We start from the raw sequence: 24,364 nt of genomic DNA on the forward strand, positions 1-24,364 counted from the left end.
GTGTAGGGTGGTAGAGGCAGCATTCATGTATAAGATGTCGCAATAGTCCAGTACAGGAAGAAAGGTGGCATTTATCAGTTTCTTTCTAGCTTGAAGAGTAAAACATGCTTTGTTTCTAAAATAAAATCCAAGCTTAATTTTCAGTTTCTGGGCCAGTTTTTCTATGTGAACTTTAAAAGTGATATTATCATCAATCCACAAACCTAAGTATTTGTATACTGAGACTTTCTCTATACGTTTCTCTATACAGATTTGTAAACGAACATGTTGTATTAAAGGAACAGTCCACCGTACTTCCATAATGAAATATGCTCTTATCTGAATTGAGACGAGCTGCTCCGTACCTCTCCGAGCTTTGCGCGACCTCCCAGTCAGTCAGACGCGCTGTCACTCCTATTAGCAATGTAGCTAGGCTCAGTATGGCCAACGGTATTTTTTGGGGCTGTAGTTAGATGCGACCAAACTCTTCCGCATTTTTCCTGTTTACATAGGTTTATATGACCAGTGATATGAAACAAGTTCAGTTACACAAATTGAAACGTAGCGATTTTCTATGCTATGGAAAGTCCGCACTATGACAGGCGTACTAACACCTTCTGCGCGCTTCGGCAGCGCATTGATATCTGAGCTCTGTATCAATGCGCTGCCGAAGCGCGCAGAAGGTGTTAGTACGCCTGTCATTATAGCGCGGACTTTCCATAGCATAGAAAATCGCCACGTTTCAATTTGTGTAACTGAACTTGTTTCATATCACTGGTCATATAAACCTATGTAAACAGGAAAAACGCAGAAGAGTTTGGTCGCATCTAACTACAGCCCCAAAAAATACCATTGGCCATGCTGAGCCTAGCTACATTGCTAACAGGAGTGACAGCGCGTCTGACTGCGTCTGACTGACTGGGAGGTCGCGCAAAGCTCGGACAGGTACGAAGCAGCTCGTCTCAATTCAGATAAGAGCATATTTCATTATGGAAGTATGGTGGACTGTTCCTTTAATGACTTTGGATTTCTGATGTGATGATAAAAGGCTAAAAGACATCATAACGGGCGGCGTCGTGGCTCAGGTGGATAAGGCGCCATACCATAAATCCGGGGACCCGGGTTTGATTCCGACCCGAGGTCATTTCCCGATCCCTCCCCGTCTCTCTCTCTCCCACTCATTTCCTGTCTCTACACTGTCCTATCCAATAAAGGTGAAAAAAGCCCAAAAAATATCTTTAAAAAAAAAAGACATCACAATGATCTTTATTTGCCACATGTATTCAAGAGTTTAGCCTTTCTGTTGATTGGTTATTGAAACCTTTTTGCTTTTATATTATACTTTTACTTTTGACATTGGTTTTATAACATAATAGTGTGTATTGTTTTTGCGATAGGTGCTGAGTCTGCTCAAGTTTCTGGTGATCGAAAACCCAGACAACCAGTACCTGAGGAGAGCAATTCCTTTGCTTGAGCCGTTTCCTGACCAACCGGCCTTCGTAGAGCTCCGAGCGGCTCAGCACGCACTCAAATACAGCTCTGGAGCCTTCACTCTCAGACAGGTGCCGCTAATACGCAGCTCTATCTTTGTTTATTGATATACTGGAGTGTGAAATTAACACTGAGCATTTCATAAGTAAAATAATAAAAAAAAAAAGTAAATCACATGATTTGAACTTTGTTATTATTTAGAGTTGTTGACTGTTATCTAGAATCATTAGTAAATCTTGATCATTAGTATAAATACGAAGGTGATTATAGAAAATCACACGCACTGATTGGTCGAAAAACTCCTGACTATTTCTCGATAATCACCTTAAGCGACTCTGCAAAACGGCGGCCAATCGCTTCGTTACTGTAAGTGGGGAAGAATTACAAATTATGAAAGTAAATGCGGTTCCTAAAAGCACTAAAGATGCTGCGAAGTTTTGTCCAAAACTATTCAAAGGTAAGGTGGAATTGTGATTTATTTGATCGATTTCAAAACAAAGTATTTTATGTGCATTGGCATAGATACAGTGCCCTTTGGTGTTTGTCCTGTTTTGTTGCATTCCAAGCTGGAATTAAAATGGATTTTTGGAGGGTTAGCACCATTTGATTTACACAACACAGCTACCACTTTAAAGGTGGACTTTTTTTTTTTTTATTGTGACAATAATTAAGATGAAAAAACAGAAATCTGGAGTGTGCAATACTTTATAGAGCTACCTTTTGCTGCAATTACAGCTGCAAGTCTCTTGAGGTACGTCTCTTAGCTTAGCACATCTAGCCACTGGGACTTTTGTCCATTCCTCAAGGCAAAACTGCTCCAACTCTCAAGTTAGATGTGTTGCGTTGGTGTACAGCAATCTTCAAGTTATGCCACAGATTCTCAATTTGATTGAGGTCTGGGCTCTGACTAGGCCATTCCAAGACATTTAAATATTTCCCTTGAAACCACTCCAGTGTAGCTTTAGCGGTATGTTTAGGGTCATTGTCCTGCTGGAATGTGAACCTTCGTCCCAGTCTCAAACCTCTGGCTGACTCAAACAGGTTTTCCTCCAGAATTGCCCTGTATTTAGTGCCATCCATCTTTCCTTCAGTCCTGACCAGCTTTCCTGTCCCTGCAGATGAAAAACATCCCCACGGCATGATGCTGCCACCACCATGCTTCACTGTAGGGATGGTGTTCTCAGGGTGTTGGGTTTGCACCACATATGGTGTTTCCCATGATGGCCAAAAAGTTCAACTTTAGTCTCATTTGACCAGAGAATCTTCTTCCATGTGTTTGGGGAGTCTGCCACATGCTGTTGGGCAAACTCCAAACGTGTTTTCTTAAGCAATGACTTTTTTTCTGGCCACTCTTCCATAAAGCCCCACTCTGTGGAGTGTACGGCTTAAAGTGGTCCAATGGACAGATCCTCCCATCTCTGCTGTGGATCTTTGCAGCTCCTTCAGTGTTATCTTTGGTGTCTTTGTTGCATCTCTGATTAATGCCCTCCTTGCCCGGTCTGTGAGTTTTGGTGGGCGGGGCCTTCTCTTGTCAGGTTTGTAGTGGTGCCATGTTCTTTCCATTTTGCTATAATGGATTTAATGGTGCTCCCTGGGATATTCAAAGTTTGGGATATTTTTATGACCAAACCCTGATCCATACTTCTCCACAACTTTGTCTCTGACCTGTTTGGAGGCTTCTAGGTTTTCATGTTGCTTGTTTAGTCGTGTTCCAGAGTCCGGGTCCTTCCAGAACAGGTTGATTTATACAGACATCATGTGACAGATCATGTAACACTTTGATTGCACACAGGTGGATCTTAATCAACTACTTATGTGACTTATGAAGTGAATTGGTTGGAGCGGCTCTTATTTAGGGGTTTCCTACAGAAGGGGGTGAATACTTATGCACACTCCAGATTTCTGTTTTTTTCATCTTAATTATTGTTTGTGTCACAATGGGGAAAAAAAAAAAACAATGTGCACCTTTAAAGTGGTAGGCATGTTGTGTAAATCAAATGGTGCCAACCCTCCAAAAATCCATTTTAATTCCAGCTTGTAATGCGACAAAACAGGATAAACACTAAGGGGATCAATACTTTTGCGAGGCACCGTAAGTGACACAAGCCTGTGTGCATGACATTTGTATGCCGCTTTTGAAGTTGGAAATAATTTTTTTTTTTTTTTTTTAATCCATCCATCCTTCCATTATCTGTAGCCGCTTATCCTGTATAGGGTCATGGGCAAGCTGGAGCCTATCCCAGCTGACTACGGGCGAAAGGCGGGGTACACCCTGGACAAGTCACCAGGTCATCACAGGGCTGACACATAGACACAGACAACCATTCACACTCACATTCACACCTACGGTCAATTTAGAGTCACCAGTTAACCTAACCTGCATGTCTTTGGACTGTGGGGGAAACCGGAGCACCCGGAGGAAACCCACGCGGACACGGGGAGAACATGCAAACTCCACACAGAAAGGCCCTCGCCGGCCACAGGGCTCGAACCCGGACCTTCTTACTGTGAGGCGACAGTGCTAACCATTACACCACAATATTTTAAAATATGATTTTTAGGCTCAGTGAAATATTGAATAATAACCTCGACTTCACCTCACCTTCAGCGAATAATTGTTAATTCATGGTTTCAAATTATACTTTTTTTTTTGCAGGAAATTGAGCATTTCTTGTCTGTGACATCATGTGACTCGTTACCTCTTACACGAATGGAGGGCTTAAAGGATTTAAAGAGACAGTTACACAATCACAAACAGCAGATTGAGCAGCTGCTGAAAGAATGTCATGGTGAGTCCGAGACGAATCAATCGTCACTTTCCTCTCACGTTTACTATTTCAGTTTTTCAGACCTTGCTTTAAGCCGATTTTACATCTAGTATTACTTGACACATTGTCTGAAAGCTCAGTAAAATCTCGGCCAAATTCTAGAGTAGGCAGGTCAGATTATATAACTGAGATCCTCGAAAGATGGATCTGTGATGAAAGAAAATCACGACGTTCTTGCTTAGGTCAGCAATCTGCAGCATGGTTGGTCAGCGTGTATGAAGTGATCCTTCGTACTTAATGACTGTCTGAATTCCTGTACGAGTTTCAAACGATTTAATTTCATTTATAGACTTGAATAGTTTCAAAGGGTTTGCAGACAAACTTATTCTAAAGTATTTCTTTCGCAAAGCTGATCCAGCCAGCAGCGTGCTGGTCAAGCTGGTGTTGAACCTCCTGCAGCTGTGCAAACTGGCAGCCAACCATCCTGGAGGCAGAGACATCTTAGGTGAGCACTTTCTGTTGCATTCACATTTCTTTCACGCATCCAGAATAATGTATGAACGAGTCAGAAGACACCGAACCCCGATAGGCAGCCCGCAGACCACATCCAGCCTGCGAGAGCCAAACATCTGGCTCGTGCCAAACCACCGGCACTAACGCACCTGTCTGAACATGAGAAATAAAGTACGTACGCACTGCTTTGTTATTTTGACCTCGCGCCACACAATACACTTGACCTTCGACCTACGCTGGCGTAGAGCGCGTGTAGATGTAAACGACGTAAGTCAAGATGTACTGCACGCACACTAGTTAAGCCACCTGCCATCTCAGCGAAATATTGCAAGTAAGTCGTCATGATTGCGTTAAAAATATACGGCCTTTTGATTTCATTGAGATTATATGTTTATTTCTGTAATATCTAAAAAAAAAACCAGGCCATTCTGTGGCTGAGAAGTTATTTAATTTGAGCGGATTCTCTAGCAAATAATGTGCATGAAATTGCTTGCTTCGCGCAGTCAGAGGAAGTCCGTGTGTGCATGCGCAGGTTTACCCGCTTCTTCTTTTGGGTTTTACGGCAGCTGGTATCCACAGTGTTGCATTACTGCCATCTTACCTTTGAGCGTGCACTGACAGTTCCATCATTCTGTCGCTAAACGAACAGCTGATCACACCGAGGTGCTCGCTGACCGCCGATATTTACAACCCCGATTCCAAAAAAGTTGGGACAAAGTACAAATTGTAAATAAGAACGGAATGCAATAATTTACAAATCTCAAAAACTGATATTGTATTCACAATAGAACATAGACAACATATCAAATGTCGAAAGTGAGACATTTTGAAATTTCATGCCAAATATTGGCTCATTTGAAATTTCATGACAGCAACACATCTCAAAAAAGTTGGGACAGGGGCAATAAGAGGCTGGAAAAGTTAAAGGTACGAAAAAGGAACAGCTGGAGGACCAAATTGCAACTCATTAGGTCAATTGGCAATAGGTCATTAACATGACTGGGTATAAAAAGAGCATCTTGGAGTGGCAGCGGCTCTCGGAAGTAAAGATGGGAAGAGGATCACCAATCCCCCTAATTCTGCGCCGACAAATAGTGGAGCAATATCAGAAAGGAGTTCGACAGTGTAAAATTGCAAAGAGTTTGAACATATCATCATCTACAGTGCATAATATCATCAAAAGATTCAGAGAATCTGGAAGAATCTCTATGCGTAAGGGTCAAGGCCGGAAAACCATACCGGGTGCCCGTGATCTTCGGGCCCTTAGACGGCACTGCATCACATACAGGCATGCTTCTGTATTGGAAATCACAAAATGGGCTCAGGAATATTTCCAGAGAACATTATCTGTGAACACAATTCACTGTGCCATCCGCCGTTGCCAGCTAAAAGTCTATAGTTCAAAGAAGAAGCCGTATCTAAACATGATCCAGAAGCGCAGACGTCTTCTCTGGGCCAAGGCTCATTTAAAATGGACTGTGGCAAAGTGGAAAACTGTTCTGTGGTCAGACGAATCAAAATTTGAAGTTCTTTATGGAAATCAGGGACGCCGTGTCATTCGGACTAAAGAGGAGAAGGACGACCCAAGTTATCAGCGCTCAGTTCAGAAGCCTGCATCTCTGATGGTATGGGGTTGCATTAGTGCGTGTGGCATGGGCAGCTTACACATCTGGAAAGACACCATCAATGCTGAAAGGTATATCCAGGTTCTAGAGCAACATATGCTCCCATCCAGACGACGTCTCTTTCAGGGAAGACCTTGCATTTTCCAACATGACAATGCCAAACCACATACTGCATCAATTACAGCATCATGGCTGCGTAGAAGAAGGGTCCGGGTACTGAACTGGCCAGCCTGCAGTCCAGATCTTTCACCCAAAGAAAACATTTGGCGCATCATAAAACGGAAGATACGACAAAAAAGACCCAAGACAGTTGAGCAACTAGAATCCTACATTAGACAAGAATGGGTTAACATTCCTATCCCTAAACTTGAGCAACTTGTCTCCTCAGTCCCCAGACGTTTACAGACTGTTGTAAAGAGAAAAGGGGATGTCTCACAGTGGTAAACATGGCCTTGTCCCAATTTTTTTGAGATGTGTTGTCATGAAATTTAAAATCACCTAATTTTTCTCTTTAAATGATACATTTTCTCAGTTTAAACATTTGATATGTCATCTATGTTCTATTCTGAATAAAATATGGAATTTTGAAACTTCCACATCGTTGCATTCCGTTTTTATTTACAATTTGTACTTTGTCCCAACTTTTTTGGAATTGGGGTTGTATTAGTTTGGTCCTGCGTTTCCTTTCCTTCGTATATAACGTAACGTCTTTTCTTCTCGCTTTCCGTTACTGGAGTCGGTCTTTCACGTTTCATTCGCGTCCTCCATTTCCCTGTCCTGTTTCAAATTTGTATCCCACAATGCCTTGCACGACCGGAGAAAGCCCACCATGTGATGATGCATGACGTAGTATCTTGCACTGCATCATGGTGAAGCAAGAAATAATAATGGAGAATTTAGGGCCACATGGCCCTAAATTCATTAATTGTTCTATTTAAAAAAAAAAACGTATAAAATTGGAAGCCTTTGATTCAAATTCACAAGCTTTTGGTCCACTGTGTTGGGGAAAATTCTTTTCATGACCTACACTTGAAAAATCTGAAAGGCAGTCTACCTTTAACGGTCCTAAACAAAAAATGGCATGAAAAAGCGCAAAGTGGATCAGGAAAACCGTCAGTTGAAATCTGACTGGACTGATCAGTTGTTTTATTTTACCGGACCACGCCAATGCTAAACGGACATGCGTGACATGCATGCAGACCGTAGCCGTCTGCAAAGCAGATAATCTAAAACGGCACTTCAGTACTATGCATGCTGCTAGTTTCAGTGCCAACTACCCTGCAAAATCAGATCGATGCAAACAAAAAATAGCAAACGTGGTAACATCATACAAGCACTCCATTTCTACTATGTGCAAATCGCTGTCGGTGCAAGAGGGCGCAACAGCTGCATCAGGCATGTTTCATGGAACTGAGCTAAAGCAAAGACGCCATGAAGTGTGCAGTTGATGTGGTTGGAGAAGTTTTAAAGGAGATACGCAGAACCTTTATTTTTAAATACATTTCTGAGTGGAGATATATAATATTTGAGAGTTAAAATTGACCACAAAGTTGGTATTTGAGTTGCCCCGCTGAGCCAGCCAGCCCTGAGCGCGTGACGTCACAGCGGTAACCGGTTTTAAGGCCGAGGCCTTTTACAGCTATAGACTGAAGTCATATAAATAAAAATTTATGGTGAGAGTAAGAAATAGCATTACCGACTTGCTCAACTAAGACTGGTTTGACTTCATTGATTGTGGGTTGACTCTCATTAAAACAGGTGTTATAACTTATGCAACATACATGTACATGCATGCATTTTCACTGATAAAACGTAAAAGGCTAATTAAATAATCAGATGAACTGAGAATCACATTCTGAAGCAAATTAAATAATCTTATACCGGTAACTTACACACAATACAAGTTACATGTATTAATCTAAATGCAGGTAAACGACGAGTTTTTGTTTTTTATCCAAATGAGAGTCGGAGCTTACCCGTCTGTGTTCTCGCTTCTTGAAGGCCGATTGTTTTTGAAACAATCTGACTTTCAGTTCTCCGTTCATTCGCTTCTTCCACGTAAGGGCGAGATGGCAGCGATATCCAGTGGAGAAAATCAGACGGCTGGTCCACTCATTCTCCATACTGACTACTCCGCCATTACTGCTCGGCTCAGGCAATTACTAAAACCCGGGACGTCACCGGTTTTAACAACAACCGCGGGGAGGTCACTGCCCGAGCGATATGTCCTGTCCCGTTCCGTCCCGGGTTTTACCAACAACCCTCTGCTCACTTCAGGAGGACTGGTGTGACTAAACTCACTTTCCTTTTAAAAAATAAATAAATAACATAAATACTTTCCTTTTCTTGTTGTTTTCTTTAATTGTTGATACCGCACCCTCTTTCAATACGGGCTTATAGCCAACGCTCCTCAACGGATCAGAGGTCTTGTACGAGTCTTCAGTAAAATGTGCAGAGCAGAGGAGAGACCACTTCGTAGGTGCCCAATGTGCCTGTGGATTTCTCGCAAAATGCGTCCAGATCTTTGCAGTTTGAACATTCTTGGGCCATGAATGCAACGTAAATCCACCTTCTGTCATGTTACTGGCACGTCTACGTGGCATGGCGATAAATTAGCTCAAAATGGAGGATCGGAGTTGCAGTCAGCTCTGTGTTTTAGTATAGCGGAAATGGCGATGAGACCGATAGACTTACCGTGGTGACGTTACCGACGTCAAGGTCATTCACTCAGACCGCTACCTATATGAATCGTTTTAATCATAAAAATTACTATATTAGATTTATTGTTAACGCTTAAAACTATTCCTGTGCCATTCTTGAGGTCTCAAGGCATTTATAAACAAAAAGTTTGGCCATGGTTCTGCGTATCTCTTTTAAGTCGTGTTGAGGAAAACAAGAAAACAGTTGTGAAGCTATTAAATATATAATAATAATAATAATAGCAGCAGTGGCAACATCTACACATAAATCAACTTTTACTGGCATAATGGGGAAAAAAAATCCCGGATGTTCTGGCCCTTGGCTTGGCACACTTGATATACTTGGGTCATTCCGTGCCAACTCACCTAAATTTCTGGAAACTCCCCAGGTCACCCTCTCAGATTTTGCTGAAAAAATTCTTACGTGTACAGTGGGGAAAACAAGTATTTGATCCCTTGCTGATTTTGTTGATTTACCCACTAAGAAAGACTTGATCAGTCTGTAATATTAATGGTAGGTGTATTCTAACATGCTGAGACAGAATATCACAAAGAAAATCAAGAAATCGACTTTAAAGAATTTGTATTAATTTATTTGCATTTTATTGAGGAAAATAAGTATTTGAACCCTCTTGCCAAAAGGACTTAGTACTTTGTGGCAAACCCCTTATTAGCAAGCACAGAGGTCAGACGTTTTTTGTAGTTGATGACCAGGTTTCTGCACATATTAGGAGGAATTTTGGTCCACTCTTCTTTGCAAATGACGTCTAAATCATCAAGATTCCGTGGCTGTCGCTTGGCAACTCTGAGCTTCAGCTCTCTCCATAGATTTTCTATAGGATTCAGGTCCGGAGACTGGCTGGGCCACTCCATGATCTTGATATGTTTCTTCTTCAGCCATTCCTTGGTTGCCTTGGCTGTATGCTTTGGGTCATTATCCTGCTGGAAGACCCATCCACGACCCATTTTAAGCTTCCTGGCAGAGGGAAGGAGGTTTTCACTTAGGATTTTACGGTACATGGCTCCGTCCATCCTCCCATTGATACGATGAAGTAGCCCTGTGCCCTGTGCAGAAAAACACCCCCAAAGCATAATGTTACCACCTCCATGCTTGACAGTGGGAATGGTGTTCTTGGGGTCATAAGCAGCATGTCTCTCCCTCCAGGCACGACAGGTTGAATTGATGCCAAAGAGCTCAATTTTGGTCTCATCTGACCATAACACCTTCTCCCAGTCACTCTCCAAGTCATTCAGATGTTCATTTGCAAAGTTCAGGTGGGCCTGCACATGTGCTTTCTTAAGCAGGGGTACTTTGCGAGCACTGCAAGATGTTAGACCATTGCGGTGTAAAGTGTTACCAACTGTTTGCTTGGTGACCGTGATCCCAGCTGCTTTAAGATCATCCACTAACTCTGCCCGTGTTGTATTAGGTCTATTTCTCACTGTTCTCATGATCCTGGAAACCCCACGAGGTGAGATCTTGTTTGGAGCCCCAGACCTAGGTCGATTGATGATCATGTTGTGAGTCTTGTACTTGCGCACAATTGCACCAACAGTTGTCACCTTAACACCCAGCTTCTTGCTAATGGTTTTGTAGCCCATACCGGTCTTGTGCAGGTCTACAACCTTCTCCCTTAAATCCACAGAAAGCTCTTTAGTCTTTCCCATGTTGGAGAGTTTGGAGTCTGACAAACTGATTCTGTGGCCAGGTGGCTTTTATACAAGTCATTAATGATATCAGGTGTCTTCAATTTAGGTGACGAGGTAATTTGGAGAGTCTAACTTGTCTGTATTAACAAGAACTCTTGATGGTTACTAGGGGATCAAATACTTCTTTTTCTCAATAAAATACAAATAAATTAATATAGATATTTAAAAGTTATTTTCTGGATTTTCTTTTTGATATTCTGTCTCCACATGTTAGAATACACCTACCATTAAAATTACAGACTGATCAAGTCTTTCTTAGTGGGTAAACCAACAAAATCAGCAAGGGATCAAATACTTGTTTTCCCCACTGTAGATCTATATGTTTCTACATCCCCTGCAAATTATTAGCTTTCAATTCCTCATAGTTTCCGAAAAACAGGCCTTTGAAATTTGACCCCCAAAAAGTTAAATTTGCAAAACGTGCTTTCTTCCAACTTCAGGAGCTTATAATTTTAAAATGGATTAAACCTGGAAGCCAATATTGCAGATATTTACTAAATGGCATCCATGTTTTTCAATTATGCCATCAGTTAGCCTCTGGGACGCTTATTTATCACTCTATAGGAAGCCAAAAATGGCTTTTCGGCCAAAATGAGCTAAAATAGGGTGTAACTATAGGAGCCATTCTGGAAAAACGGATCAACTCAGACTTTTCTCCTCATAACACAGTAATTATATGGTCATTATCTGTTCATAGGTACATTTTTTCCAGGATAACACTGTTAGGTGATGAATTACAAAAGTTTGAACATAAGCCCATCTCTCCGAGGGCCCAAAAATAGCCCATTTTTGCCCCCCAGTTTGACCATGTGGCTAGGGGTTTAGGATCTTCTAATTTTTTCTTGATATTGTCTCCTATAAGATGTATCAACTGACCAAGTTATTTTAGCGAACACCTATGGCTTCACATTTAAATCAATTTTTATGTAAATGAACGTTTTTTTCATAAATCACTGTTTTGTCATATTCAGGACCTTATAAATCTGAAACAGAACTATATAGAAAAGTGATACTGCACAGATCTTTAAACTGGCATACACATTTTCATATTCTGGAATGAGAATGCCTGAAGAATGCTTAGTTTTCTATCTATGGGAAACTGAAAATGGTAATTTGGCCCAAATTGGTAATTATTTATGAAGAGGTCCTTAAGTGAGGTTATGTGACAACATGGATTATTCTACTCATAAAGTACTGGTAATAACGTTAGGTACTTTTGCTATTCATAAATGTATTGTTTCAATCATGATCCATACATGTTTGGAGTTTTATTTAAAAACCTGTCCAACAGTACTTTAACAGTTTACTGAAGTCATGTTAGTTATGGCATACACCACCAGATGGAGTGACAGTCTAGGGACAGCAGAGTCAGCCTGTCTGTCTGGACATTCTTTGTGTGGTTGAGGCCCCCGACATAAAATCTGGAGGACGTCAGTATCAACTGTCACAGCATGACTTTAAGCATGTTCAAGATCTGTTTTCTAAGACTACGTTCAGACTGCACCCTGAAACGACCCATATCCGATTTTTTTTGCCCATATGCGACCTGTGTCCGATTTGTTATTGACAATCTGAACGACACAGATCCGATTTTTTTCACATGCGACCCAGGCCACTTGGATATGTGGTCCTAATTCCGATGCATATCCGTTATTTTCACATGCGACTGTAGTCTGACCGGACAGGTCGCATTCATGCGACCTACACGTCATCAACAAGAGACAAACGTCACTATTCTGCGTTGGCTAATCCCGCCTCTTTGGTGGAAAACAACAACATTTGTACAGTTTTCAGAATTTAAATAGACTTTTATAGAATTGATCAAGCTAATGGTGGATTTGGTAGGGACCTGGATGTTAAATCATCCTGTATTACAAGATAAGATTGTTCTGGAAATTTCCAGTAATTTGACACCTTCAGTCTCATTAGTCTACTGCCCACATTAATCAGATTATTGTGTGAGTTCCGCCGCCGCCACAAAAACCACATCGCCAGGTCTCGCCTCATCTCCATGCTTTACTTGCAAACATGAAGAGTGCGCTTTTTTTTGTTTACGTATTACGTAGATGTGCTTATTACGTGTCAATTTGCGCATGCGGGACACTTTTGGGTCATTTTCCGTTCATATTGGAGATCGCATACAAGTCTCATATAATTGGTAATGTGAACGGCCTCACAAAAAAATCGGATTTCACAACAAATCGGATATGGGTCGTTTCAGGTTGCAGTCTGAACGTAGTGTAAGATGTAACATTATGCACCTTTTAATACTAGATATTAAGAGTCAGGACGGATGAAAATGGCATTAAGGAGTTTTCTAAAAGTGGTAAAAATGACTCTTTGTCTTTGTATACATGCATATTATATAGAGTGTACATGTGTGTATCTGTATGTAGTAAAGAAATGAGATGCTACTCAAATAAACATTTTCTAGAGGTATTCTGATACAACAATCTAAACTGTTTTATGGCAGCTTATAAAACTCTGTAATACCTCTGTCCAGGATAGTTCCATTTCAGGCCTATAAGCTGATAAATATGAGAAAAATGGAATAATCATAAAAAAGTTTGTGTATATAAAAATTGATTTAAATTTGAAGCCATGGGTGTTCGTTAAAATAATTTGGTCAGTAGATACATCCGATAAGAGACGATATTTAGAAAAAAAATGAAGATCCTGAACCCCTAGCCACATGGTCAAACTGGGGGGCAAAAATGGGCTATTTTTGAGCCCTTGGAGAGATGGGCTTATGTTAAAACTTTTGTAATTCATCACCTAACAGTGTTATCCTGGAAAAAAAATGTACCTATGAACAGATAATGACCATATAATTACTGTGTGTAACCCCCTTTTTTTTTTTTTTGGACAGGTGCTGATCACCCAGCACAGTAGGCTATAGGCTACTAAAGAGTTACCCTAAATCCCAATAAATAATGGCGCAACAGGGTCCTAAGTTCTCAGCGGTGGAGTGGTGAGCTGGCTGAGATTCCTGATACCATAAGGGTACAAGTATGAGTAGAGAGAGAGAATAATAAGCATGAATCTAATAAATGATAAATTTAACAGCGCGGTGCCTCCACTGCGAAAATACTACACTTACCTTTGAAGCTAGTGTATGGTGTATTTCCTCAGACTTTAAAATAACAGTAGCATGAGTGAAAGAACTAATAGCTAGTCTGCAGTGCGCATGTCAGAATGTTCAAATATAAACAACCAAATGAGCAGCCAATACACCCAAGATATAATTAAATAATAATGATTATATTTATTAATAAGCAATAATAATAATAATAATAATAGCAATAATAATAGCAATAATAATAGCAATAATAATAATAATAATAGTATTTGACAATAAATGCTCCCAAAGAAGCATGCAATGTAATCACCAAGAAAATAGTAACACCGGCACAAGAAGAGCGGAAACAATTAGCCTACATAATAGAGGTGTTACAGATAGCACATCAGCAGTGTGTATACCAGCAGTACATAGTAAGAAAATAAAATTGGGTAAAGTATCAAAAGAAAAGAAGTGGACAAGAAAAAAACGCGCGCGCAGTTGGGGCCCGTTGGTGCACAGGTGGCAGCTCTCTGAACTGCAGGCAGAACAGCAACCGCTGCAATGCCCTTCTAAAACGCTGGCTATCCAGGCGAGACCAGAGGAACGCGTGTGTGTGTGTCAGTGTAAGTGTGGGTTCGCGTTACTCACAATCCACCGGTCAAACCAGACGGATCAGGTTACAGATGTTGGTACAGTCACGCAGCAGATGCTCCTGAGCAGAGGGCTAGCTATTGCTGTGGGTTAGCTCGCTCGAATAAGATGCTGCTCACCCCAAACCCCTCGGTAGCTGGCTGGGTCCCAGACCCGACACAGTGAGTTCCCGGGACTGACGAAAGCGCTCCGGTGGGCACAGCACGGAGGGCAGATGTGTCCGCAGAAAAAAAAAACAGCAAGATCACTCACTGGAGTGACACCGGAGTTTATGGCCACAAGCAGACCAAACTATAAAAAAACTGTCTGCAAAATAAGTGCTGAAATAGAGCTCACAAACAACGCGATCTCTCTCTGCTCGGCAGCAGGCGGGAACTCCGTGAGCTTCTCCCTCGCGAAGTGATGAAACATCTCAAAAAGCCCGCGAACTCGCGGGCATTAAACATATACCAATTACCATTGGCTGACATCAAAATTCAAATAAAACTACAACGAGCAAATAAGTCTGATTGGTCCGAATGCACAGAACGTCACAACACATCAGAACAGTGAAAATATTCCAAACCACAAGGCATTATGGTAAATGGAGTTAATTACACAGAAAATAGGGCAATCCAATATAGAGTATAAAATACAGTGTTATTTTAGAGGACCTTACACTCTCCCCCCACCAACAAACAGCATGCCCCCATGCTGGGTTACATATATTATAAGGTGAACAGGAAAAATAGGTAAGAAAACAAATAAGCAAAACAAAACAAAGACCCAAAACAAACATGGCCTCTTGCTTAAAAACTAGCTATGGGTGTAAAGCCAGGTGAAGTGCATGGCATAAGGAATGGCCGGTCTGTGCATGTACTGCAAAGAGCCTGCGGATTACACCACCAGGCATGAGAAACTTTATATCGTGCAGGGAATGGCTCGGCAAGTGCAAAGTGTGATGCTACAACATTCCTGCTCTGCACTCCTAGCTTGCCATAAGTCAAGCGGTCAGTAGGCTTCCTATCCCTATGTGACCTACGTACTAAGGGAAGAACGGAGTCTGTGGGAGCTGCAGAATAAACTACAGAGTGAACATCAGGACAACTAACATCCTGGTCTGTGGCTACTAAATCCTTCACTACCTCAGGAGACCTATGTGGAGAGGTAAGGAGTGCAGGGTTGAGTGGAGTTATCACATCTCTAGGTGTGGGCACTAACCTAGGGCTTCTAACTGTGGTGGAGACACACGGCGCAGTAGAATCTGGTACAGGCTGGGCATTATGCGTGCCAGCAGTCAGAGGAGCATGTTGCACTGCATCCTCAGCATAACAACCATATTCCGAATCAGAATCAGAAGTGCTAGACTGTGCATGTACCACAGGAGGCAACACCTCAGAGACACCAGTCCTACGATTTTCCCTAGCCCTTCTGTGTTTCACAGCTCTTGGGCCCACGGCTGGAGTGGTGGCGACCCCTGGACCTAGTCTTACCTCCTGTCCTAAAGGCAAGATATGGTTACGGTGCATCACCTTGACTGGTCCATTACCATCAACAGGCGTCAACCTGTACACTGGGAGGTCAGAAAGCTGACCATCAACACTGTAAAGACATGAGCTCCATCTATCCGCTAGCTTCTGCTTCCCTTTCAGACCCAAGTTTCTAATCAAAACCCGATCCCCAGGACTCAGGCTATGATAGCGAACTTTCTGGTCATACCTCTCCTTGTTGCTCTGATTCATCCTATCCGCAGAGGCACATGCCAGCTGGTAAGCAGCTTGCAACTCCTCTTTCATCTTTGCCACATACTTTAAATGTGATGCAAATGACGTGTCATCAGATGAAACACCAAAGCAAACATCAACAGGGAGGCGAGCCTCCCGACCAAACATCAAGAAATAGGGTGAGTACCCGGTAGCCTCATTAGGAGTGCAATTATACGCATGCACCAAATGTGCTATATGCTGACTCCACTTTGACTTTTGATGTGACTCTAGGGTGCCCAACATGTCTAACAAAGTCCTATTGAACCTCTCAGGTTGTGGGTCACCCTGGGGGTGGTAAGGAGACGTCCTCGACTTTTTCACACCCAACATTGTCAACATCTCAGTCACCAGTCTACTCTCGAAGTCCCTACCCTGGTCGGAGTGGATACGGGTGGGCAAGCCATAATGAATAAAATATCTCTCCCAGAGAGTCCTTGCCACTGTGACAGCTGTCTGGTCCTTAGTAGGAAAGGCTTGTGCATAACGCGTGAAATGGTCAGTGACGACCAACACATTGCAAACATTTCGAGAGTCAGGCTCAATCGAAAGAAAATCTATGCACACCAAATCCATGGGTCCAGAACTCTGTATGTGGGAAAGAGGAGCAGCCCTCTGAGGCAACGTTTTCCGCTTGATGCAGCGCTCACATGTCTTACAGTATTTCTCTGCATCAAGCTTCATACGAGGCCAGTAAAACCTGTCCCGAACCAGACTATATGACTTGTCAAACCCCAAGTGGCCACTATCGTCGTGCAGCAGCTTAAAAACCAGACCATGGAATTGCTTAGGGAGCACCAGTTGTCTCACACACTGACCACCCTGCTTAACAGTCCTGTATAGCAGTCCCTTGTCAATAGACAGCTTTGCCCACTCCTTTTTCAGGATCTTAAAGTCAGGATGCCGCATCAGGATACTACTAGCAGGCTTCTTCAGACTTATAGCTTGCCAGACATCTCCTATAACAGGGTCGCTTTTCTGAGCTTCTTGAAGCTCACTAGAACTAAAAGTAGGCAACTGATCAGGTGTTACAGCAGCAACATGACAGAATGCTGTTGGAACAGCTGACTCATGGCTGCAAATCTGATCAGCAACCCGGGGGAATGGAGAACAACCAGCTCTCTGTGTGGCCACCACCTGACAAATAGCTCGCACTCCAGGGGCGGGAATCTCTTGCCACTCATCGTCAAGGGACAGACTGACGTGAGGGCGTCGCGACAGTGCGTCAGCATCCATGTTCTTCCGCCCAGGCCTGTACTTCAGGCTGAAGTCGTAAGTGGACAATGCCGACAACCAGCGATGACCAGTGGCATCCAATGTGGCAGACTTGGTTATATAAGTCAGGGGGTTGTTGTCCGTCCTGACTTCAAAACTGGCTCCATAAAGGTAGTCATGCAGCCGATCCACAATAGCCCACTTCAAAGCTAAAAACTCCAGTTTGTGAGCTGGATAATTCCTCTCTGAAGGGGAAAGACTACGACTGATGAACGCCACAGGACGCAATCCTTCAACATACCCTTGATAAAGGATACCACCTAGACCATCCAGGCTTGCATCCACATGCAAAACATATGGCTTTTGGGGGTCTGCAAAAGCTAGCACCGGGGCCTGAGTTAACCTTGACTTCAACTCCTGAAAAGCGGATTCGCACTGATCGCTCCATCTAGGGCCAAAAGGTTCAGAGGGCCGGAAAGAAGGTTTCGAGTCAGCAGCCTGTGAACTCGAGCTCTTCTTCCGAGGCAGACAGCCCTGCAGCAACTCGTTCAGCGGTCGGCATAATGTGGAAAAACCCTTCACAAAACGACGGTAATATCCACAAAACCCCAAAAATGACCGTAGCTCAGTGACAGTCTGTGGTCGAGGCCATGAAACAACAGCCTCTATTTTGGAGGGGTCAGTGGCTATGCCATTCTGTGAAACTATGTGCCCCACATAGTTCACAGACGTCCTGCCAAACTGACACTTATCCAATGAAAGTTTGAGACCTTCATCTCTCAACCTGTCCAGAACCTTTAAGAGTCTCTCCTCATGCTCCTCCAAGGTGCTACCAAAGACGATCAGGTCATCTAAATACACCAGAACCTCCAGAAAATTCATGTCTCCGACTGTCCGCTCCATGACTCTCTGGAATGTGGCAGGGGCACCACAGATTCCCTGAGGCATACGCTCAAACTGATAGAAACCTAAAGGACAGATGAACGCTGTCTTTTCTTTATCAGCCTCGCTCATGGGAATCTGGTAGTAGCCACTTCTCAAGTCCAACACCGAGAACCACTTACTACCAGAGAGACAATGGAGGGCGTCTTCGATCCTGGGAACTGTGTACTGGTCAGGGATGGTCCGCTGGTTAAGCGTTCTATAATCAATACACATCCTGACTTTACCTGACTTCTTGCGCACTACAACAATGGGCGAAGCATACGGACTCCGAGACTCCGAAATGATGCCATGATTCTGGAGTTCCAGCAAATGCTGACGCACATCCTCTAGATCAGCAGGAGCTAAACGTCGAGATCGCTCCCGAAAAGGCCGCGAGTCATTTAACCTGATGTCATGCTGAGTGCTTTTTGAGCAGCCTACATCCCACTCGCTACAAGAAAACACTTCCTTCCTCTGCAACATCTTCTCGCAGAGGCGATGTTTTGCCTCCTCTGGCATAGAAGAAGTGCCAAAATCAAAAGAAGCAGAAGTAAGCTCACCAGCAGCTATGGGACTGCAAGTGGACGGAAACTGTGGCACCATCTCTACAGGGTATATGTGAGCGAGGGGACTACCTCTCTTCACAAGAACATCCCTGGAAGAAACATTCCTCACATTTACCGTAATACGACGGCAGGACACCGCAGAGACTGGATGGACTTCAGGCCGAACCTCAAGCTCAGGGACAGATGTATCATCAGCACTAAAAGGCTGGTCTACCAGGACTAAAGAGTCATTGAGTTCACCAGGAAACTTGGGCAGTCCTGAAAGCTGCAGCTCCTGCCCAGGCTTTAAAACAACAGGCTTAGGTTTCGTGAACCACACAGTACCGTGTTTATTCACATCCTCCGGTGATACACCTGTGTGCTTAATGGACTCAAAAACCTCTTTTATCACCGGGTGTATGGTCAGCGTGTTAAGAAATCCGTCACCTGCCTGTTCACGACAAGAGTGGAACAACTTCTTCACTAAGTGAGTGTTTGTGCCTACCAAAATGGCTATACCCTCTTTTGTCTGAGGGTCAGGACACACAAGAGCTAAAGTGTCCACCACCTGAGGCACACCAGTGACCGCTTCAGTGAACTCAAGCCTAAGAGGTAAATATCCATCATATGGGTATTTGTGAGAGCTCAAACCCCATATTTCCAGATTTTCCACTGGCTGCAGTGGCAAATACTTCAAATATGCATTATAAAAGCTATGATACAAGATGGTGACCTGAGAACCACTATCAAGCAGAGCTTTAGCATAAATACCTTCTATCTGCACGGGCACCTCAGCCGAGGGCCCCACTAACCCAGACGGCAGTTGTGATTGGCTGACTTTGATTGGAGGTGAACAATGAGCGGAACGTGTTTTGTGTGATGGAGCTCTGTGCCGTTCCTTCACTGAGCTCCGGGGAAGTTTCCCTGCTGCGTGACCCTCTTAAGCAGCTTCTGATTCACTACCCTCAAGTTCTCAGGACGTGTGCACTCTCGCTTGGTGTGGCCGTCTTCTCCACACTTGTAACAAAAAATGGCAGGAACAGAAGAGGATGTCGTAGACTTCGGCAGGTTCGAAGAAACAGCCCTTGTGGGAACAGCTGGGGCTGTGGTTTCTGTGCTGTGGCTTACACCAAACTGTGAGACTTGAGGATTTTCAGGAGCCACGGTAGTAGCAGTCAAAAGTTTAGTTACTAAAGACGTCAGCTCCTTGACCTCTTTCCTCAGACTGTCAACCTCAGACGCCAGGGGAGTAACAGGCACATGAGGAAGAGCGACAGCAGCAGTCACAGGAACCTGGCAAAATGTAGATGAGGCCACAGAAACCTTTGCACTCTCCCTTGCACTTACCCAGTGCTCTTCCTCTCTCACATTTCGCATTAACTGGGAAAAAGAAGGCGGAGCTTGCAAAGTGTGCAGAAGTCGCACACGTAAAGCCACAATGTCAGTGGTGAGAGCACCCTTGAACAACTGCTCCAGACGTGCACGATTCAGGCCTGCAGCTTCAATCCCTCCTCTCAAAAGAGCACGGTGGAGAAGCTTGTCCAAGCGATACAAGAAAGCAGAAAGTTTCTCACCATCTTCTTGAAAAGTATGGCGAAACGATGCCATAAGGTCTGCCCCACTCTCAGTCGATCCATAAGTAGTGTCAAGAGCGGTTAAGTAATCAGTAGCAGTAGCAGATGGGCTACTGACTTTCAAAAACCTTACTATATCCGCAGCAGGCCCACGCAAACTCTCAACAATGCGCTGTCGCTTAGCAGCATCACTGCACTGCCACTCAGTAATCATCTGAGTAGCCTGCTCCATCCAGGCCTCATATTCTTCCTCGCCTGGGGGAACGGGCCGTAAACCGGAAAACAGCCTCAGTTTTCTATAGCCAGGCACATCAACAGATGCCTGGTTACAGCGATCAACGAGCTGGCCTATGGCATTCACAAGATCCATGCTGACATCAGGTTTAGGAGGCTGCGTGCCCAAAACAGCCTTCACATCACCCATAGACTTGCCTTCCTGCTGTAATAATGAAAATAGCTTGGCTTCGAATCCATCACTTTCAAGAACAGGACTAGCAGGCAGCAAACTACTCACTACATGAACAGCCCATGGACCTGCCTCACCTACAGTTCCCACTTCAGGAGGGACAGAGCTCTGATCCAACTCAGCAGAAGTCTCGACTAAAATGTACAGGTGCCTACCAGTCTTGTCACCACGGCGACCGCGTATCCGGGTCCTACCCAGAACCTTAACTGTGCTGAGCACACGGCTAACCACATCATCAGTGGCCTCCAATGGCACTCTGCTAAGTAAAATGGCATGACACAACTCCACATTCTCCTCACGGCTCCACTCAACAGCCTGACTAAGGTCCATGTTTAAAAAAAAAAAACTGCCCAGCAAACAGCAATAACTAACACAACACAAACACTAAGCAAAACACAGCGATCTACTTGTTCTGGTAAACAGGAAAATCCCAGCGGTGCCTCCAAAATGTAACCCCCTTTTTTTTTTTTGGACAGGTGCTGATCACCCAGCACAGTAGGCTATAGGCTACTAAAGAGTTACCCTAAATCCCAATAAATAATGGCGCAACAGGGTCCTAAGTTCTCAGCGGTGGAGTGGTGAGCTGGCTGAGATTCCTGATACCATAAGGGTACAAGTATGAGTAGAGAGAGAGAGAATAATAAGCATGAATCTAATAAATGATAAATTTAACAGCGCGGTGCCTCCACTGCGAAAATACTACACTTACCTTTGAAGCTAGTGTATGGTGTATTTCCTCAGACTTTAAAATAACAGTAGCATGAGTGAAAGAACTAATAGCTAGTCTGCAGTGCGCATGTCAGAATGTTCAAATATAAACAACCAAATGAGCAGCCAATACACCCAAGATATAATTAAATAATAATGATTATATTTATTAATAAGCAATAATAATAATAGCAATAATAATAGCAATAATAATAATAATAATAATAATAATAATAGTATTTGACAATAAATGCTCCCAAAGAAGCATGCAATGTAATCACCAAGAAAATAGTAACACCGGCACAAGAAGAGCGGAAACAATTAGCCTACATAATAGAGGTGTTACAGATAGCACATCAGCAGTGTGTATACCAGCAGTACATAGTAAGAAAATAAAATTGGGTAAAGTATCAAAAGAAAAGAAGTGGACAAGAAAAAAACGCGCGCGCAGTTGGGGCCCGTTGGTGCACAGGTGGCAGCTCTCTGAACTGCAGGCAGAACAGCAACCGCTGCAATGCCCTTCTAAAACGCTGGCTATCCAGGCGAGACCAGAGGAACGCGTGTGTGTGTGTCAGTGTAAGTGTGGGTTCGCGTTACTCACAATCCACCGGTCAAACCAGACGGATCAGGTTACAGATGTCGGTACAGTCACGCAGCAGATGCTCCTGAGCAGAGGGCTAGCTATTGCTGTGGGTTAGCTCGCTCGAATAAGATGCTGCTCACCCCAAACCCCTCGGTAGCTGGCTGGGTCCCAGACCCGACACAGTGAGTTCCCGGGACTGACGAAAGCGCTCCGGTGGGCACAGCACGGAGGGCAGATGTGTCCGCAGAAAAAAAAAACAGCAAGATCACTCACTGGAGTGACACCGGAGTTTATGGCCACAAGCAGACCAAACTATAAAAAAACTGTCTGCAAAATAAGTGCTGAAATAGAGCTCACAAACAACGCGATCTCTCTCTGCTCGGCAGCAGGCGGGAACTCCGTGAGCTTCTCCCTCGCGAAGTGATGAAACATCTCAAAAAGCCCGCGAACTCGCGGGCATTAAACATATACCAATTACCATTGGCTGACATCAAAATTCAAATAAAACTACAACGAGCAAATAAGTCTGATTGGTCCGAATGCACAGAACGTCACAACACATCAGAACAGTGAAAATATTCCAAACCACAAGGCATTATGGTAAATGGAGTTAATTACACAGAAAATAGGGCAATCCAATATAGAGTATAAAATACAGTGTTATTTTAGAGGACCTTACATGTGTTATGAGGGGAAAAGTCTGAGTTGATCCGTTTTTCCAGAATGGCTCCTATAGTTACACCCTATTTTAGCTCATTTTGGCCGAAAAGCCATTTTTGGCTTCCTATAGAGAGATAAATAAGCATCCCAGAGGCTAACTGATGGCATAATTGAAAAATATGGATGCCATTTAGTAAATATCTGCAATATTGGCTTCCAGGTTTAATCCATTTTAAAATTATAAGCTTCTGAAGTTGGGAGAAAGCATGTTTTGCAAATTTAGCTTTTTGGGGGTCAAATTTCAAAGGCCTGTTTTTCGGAAACTATGAGGAATTGAAAGCTAATAATTTGCAGGGGATGTAGAAACATATAGATCTACATGTAAGAATTTTTTCAGCAAAATCTGAGAGGGTGACCTGGGGAGTTTCCAGAAATTTAGGTGAGTTGGCACGGAATGACCCAAGTATGTCAAGTGTGCCAAGCCAAGGGCCAGAACATCCGGTATTTTTTTTCCCCATTATGCCAGTAAAAGTTGATTTATGTGTAGATGTTGCCACTGCTGCTATTATTATTATATATTTAATAGCTTCACAACTGTTTTCTTGTTTTCCTCATCACGACTTAAGAGATACGCAGAACCATGGGCAAACTTTTTGCTTATAAATGCCTTGAGACCTCAAGAATGGCACAGGAATAGTTTTAAGCGTTAACAATAAATCTTTAATCCATTTTAAAATTATAAGCTTCTGAAGTTGGAAGAAAGCATGTTTTGCAAATTTAGCTTTTTGGGGGTCAAATTTCAAAGGCCTGTTTTTCGGAAACTATGAGGAATTGAAAGCTAATAATTTGCAGAGAGTGTAGAAACATATAGATCTACATTTAGGAATTTTTCCAGCAAAATCTGAGGGGGTGACCTGGGGACCCCTAGGTGAGTTGGCACGGAATGACCCACTTTGGCCCTTGGGGAAAACTAATTGGGGAACCCTGCTTTAAGACGACATGGAAAGCCAAAGTGTCTGTATTGTTCATCAGTCTTGGTGTAATTCAGCATTTTCGTGAATCAGATAGTCAGGCAGGGCTCGACATTAACTTTTAAACCCACTTGCCCTGGGGGGCAAGTGGGGGTTAATTTCCACTTGTCCTCCAATATTATCACTTGCCCCCTGTTTTGCGAGTACTACCTTTTTTTTTTAAAGGAAAGTCATATAATAGTTGTGAATTGCAACATAAAATGAAGATCACACATTGAGTTGAAGTTTGGTTATTGATTAAGTTTATTATTAAGTTTGGTTATCCATTACTTTTTACTTGTAACGGACAATAACAATTTTATCCAAAATAGTTTCTCCTGCCTTAGTCGATTTATTTCCATTTCACATGCATGCAGCTGTTGTAAAGTTGTGTGTTTGTGTAGAATTCTCTCAGACTGTAGGTTCATTACTCAATGTAG

The 24,364-nt window shown here is 43.1% G+C and overlaps 1 protein-coding gene across 1 annotated transcript in view; it reads left to right on the forward strand.

Annotated features, from left to right (window-relative positions):
* atm (ATM serine/threonine kinase) overlaps positions 1 to 24,364 on the forward strand; it is a 258,409-nt gene that overhangs the window by 130,454 nt on the left and 103,591 nt on the right. Inside the window, exons 30-32 of the mRNA XM_060905737.1 lie at positions 1,377 to 1,541; positions 4,127 to 4,259; positions 4,648 to 4,743. Coding sequence (XP_060761720.1) covers positions 1,377 to 1,541; positions 4,127 to 4,259; positions 4,648 to 4,743 — 394 coding nt within the window. The remainder of the gene's footprint in view (positions 1 to 1,376; positions 1,542 to 4,126; positions 4,260 to 4,647; positions 4,744 to 24,364) is intronic.

The sequence above is a fragment of the Neoarius graeffei genome, chromosome 23, assembly GCF_027579695.1.
Source record: "Neoarius graeffei isolate fNeoGra1 chromosome 23, fNeoGra1.pri, whole genome shotgun sequence".
NCBI classification, from domain to species: Eukaryota; Metazoa; Chordata; class Actinopteri; order Siluriformes; family Ariidae; genus Neoarius; species Neoarius graeffei.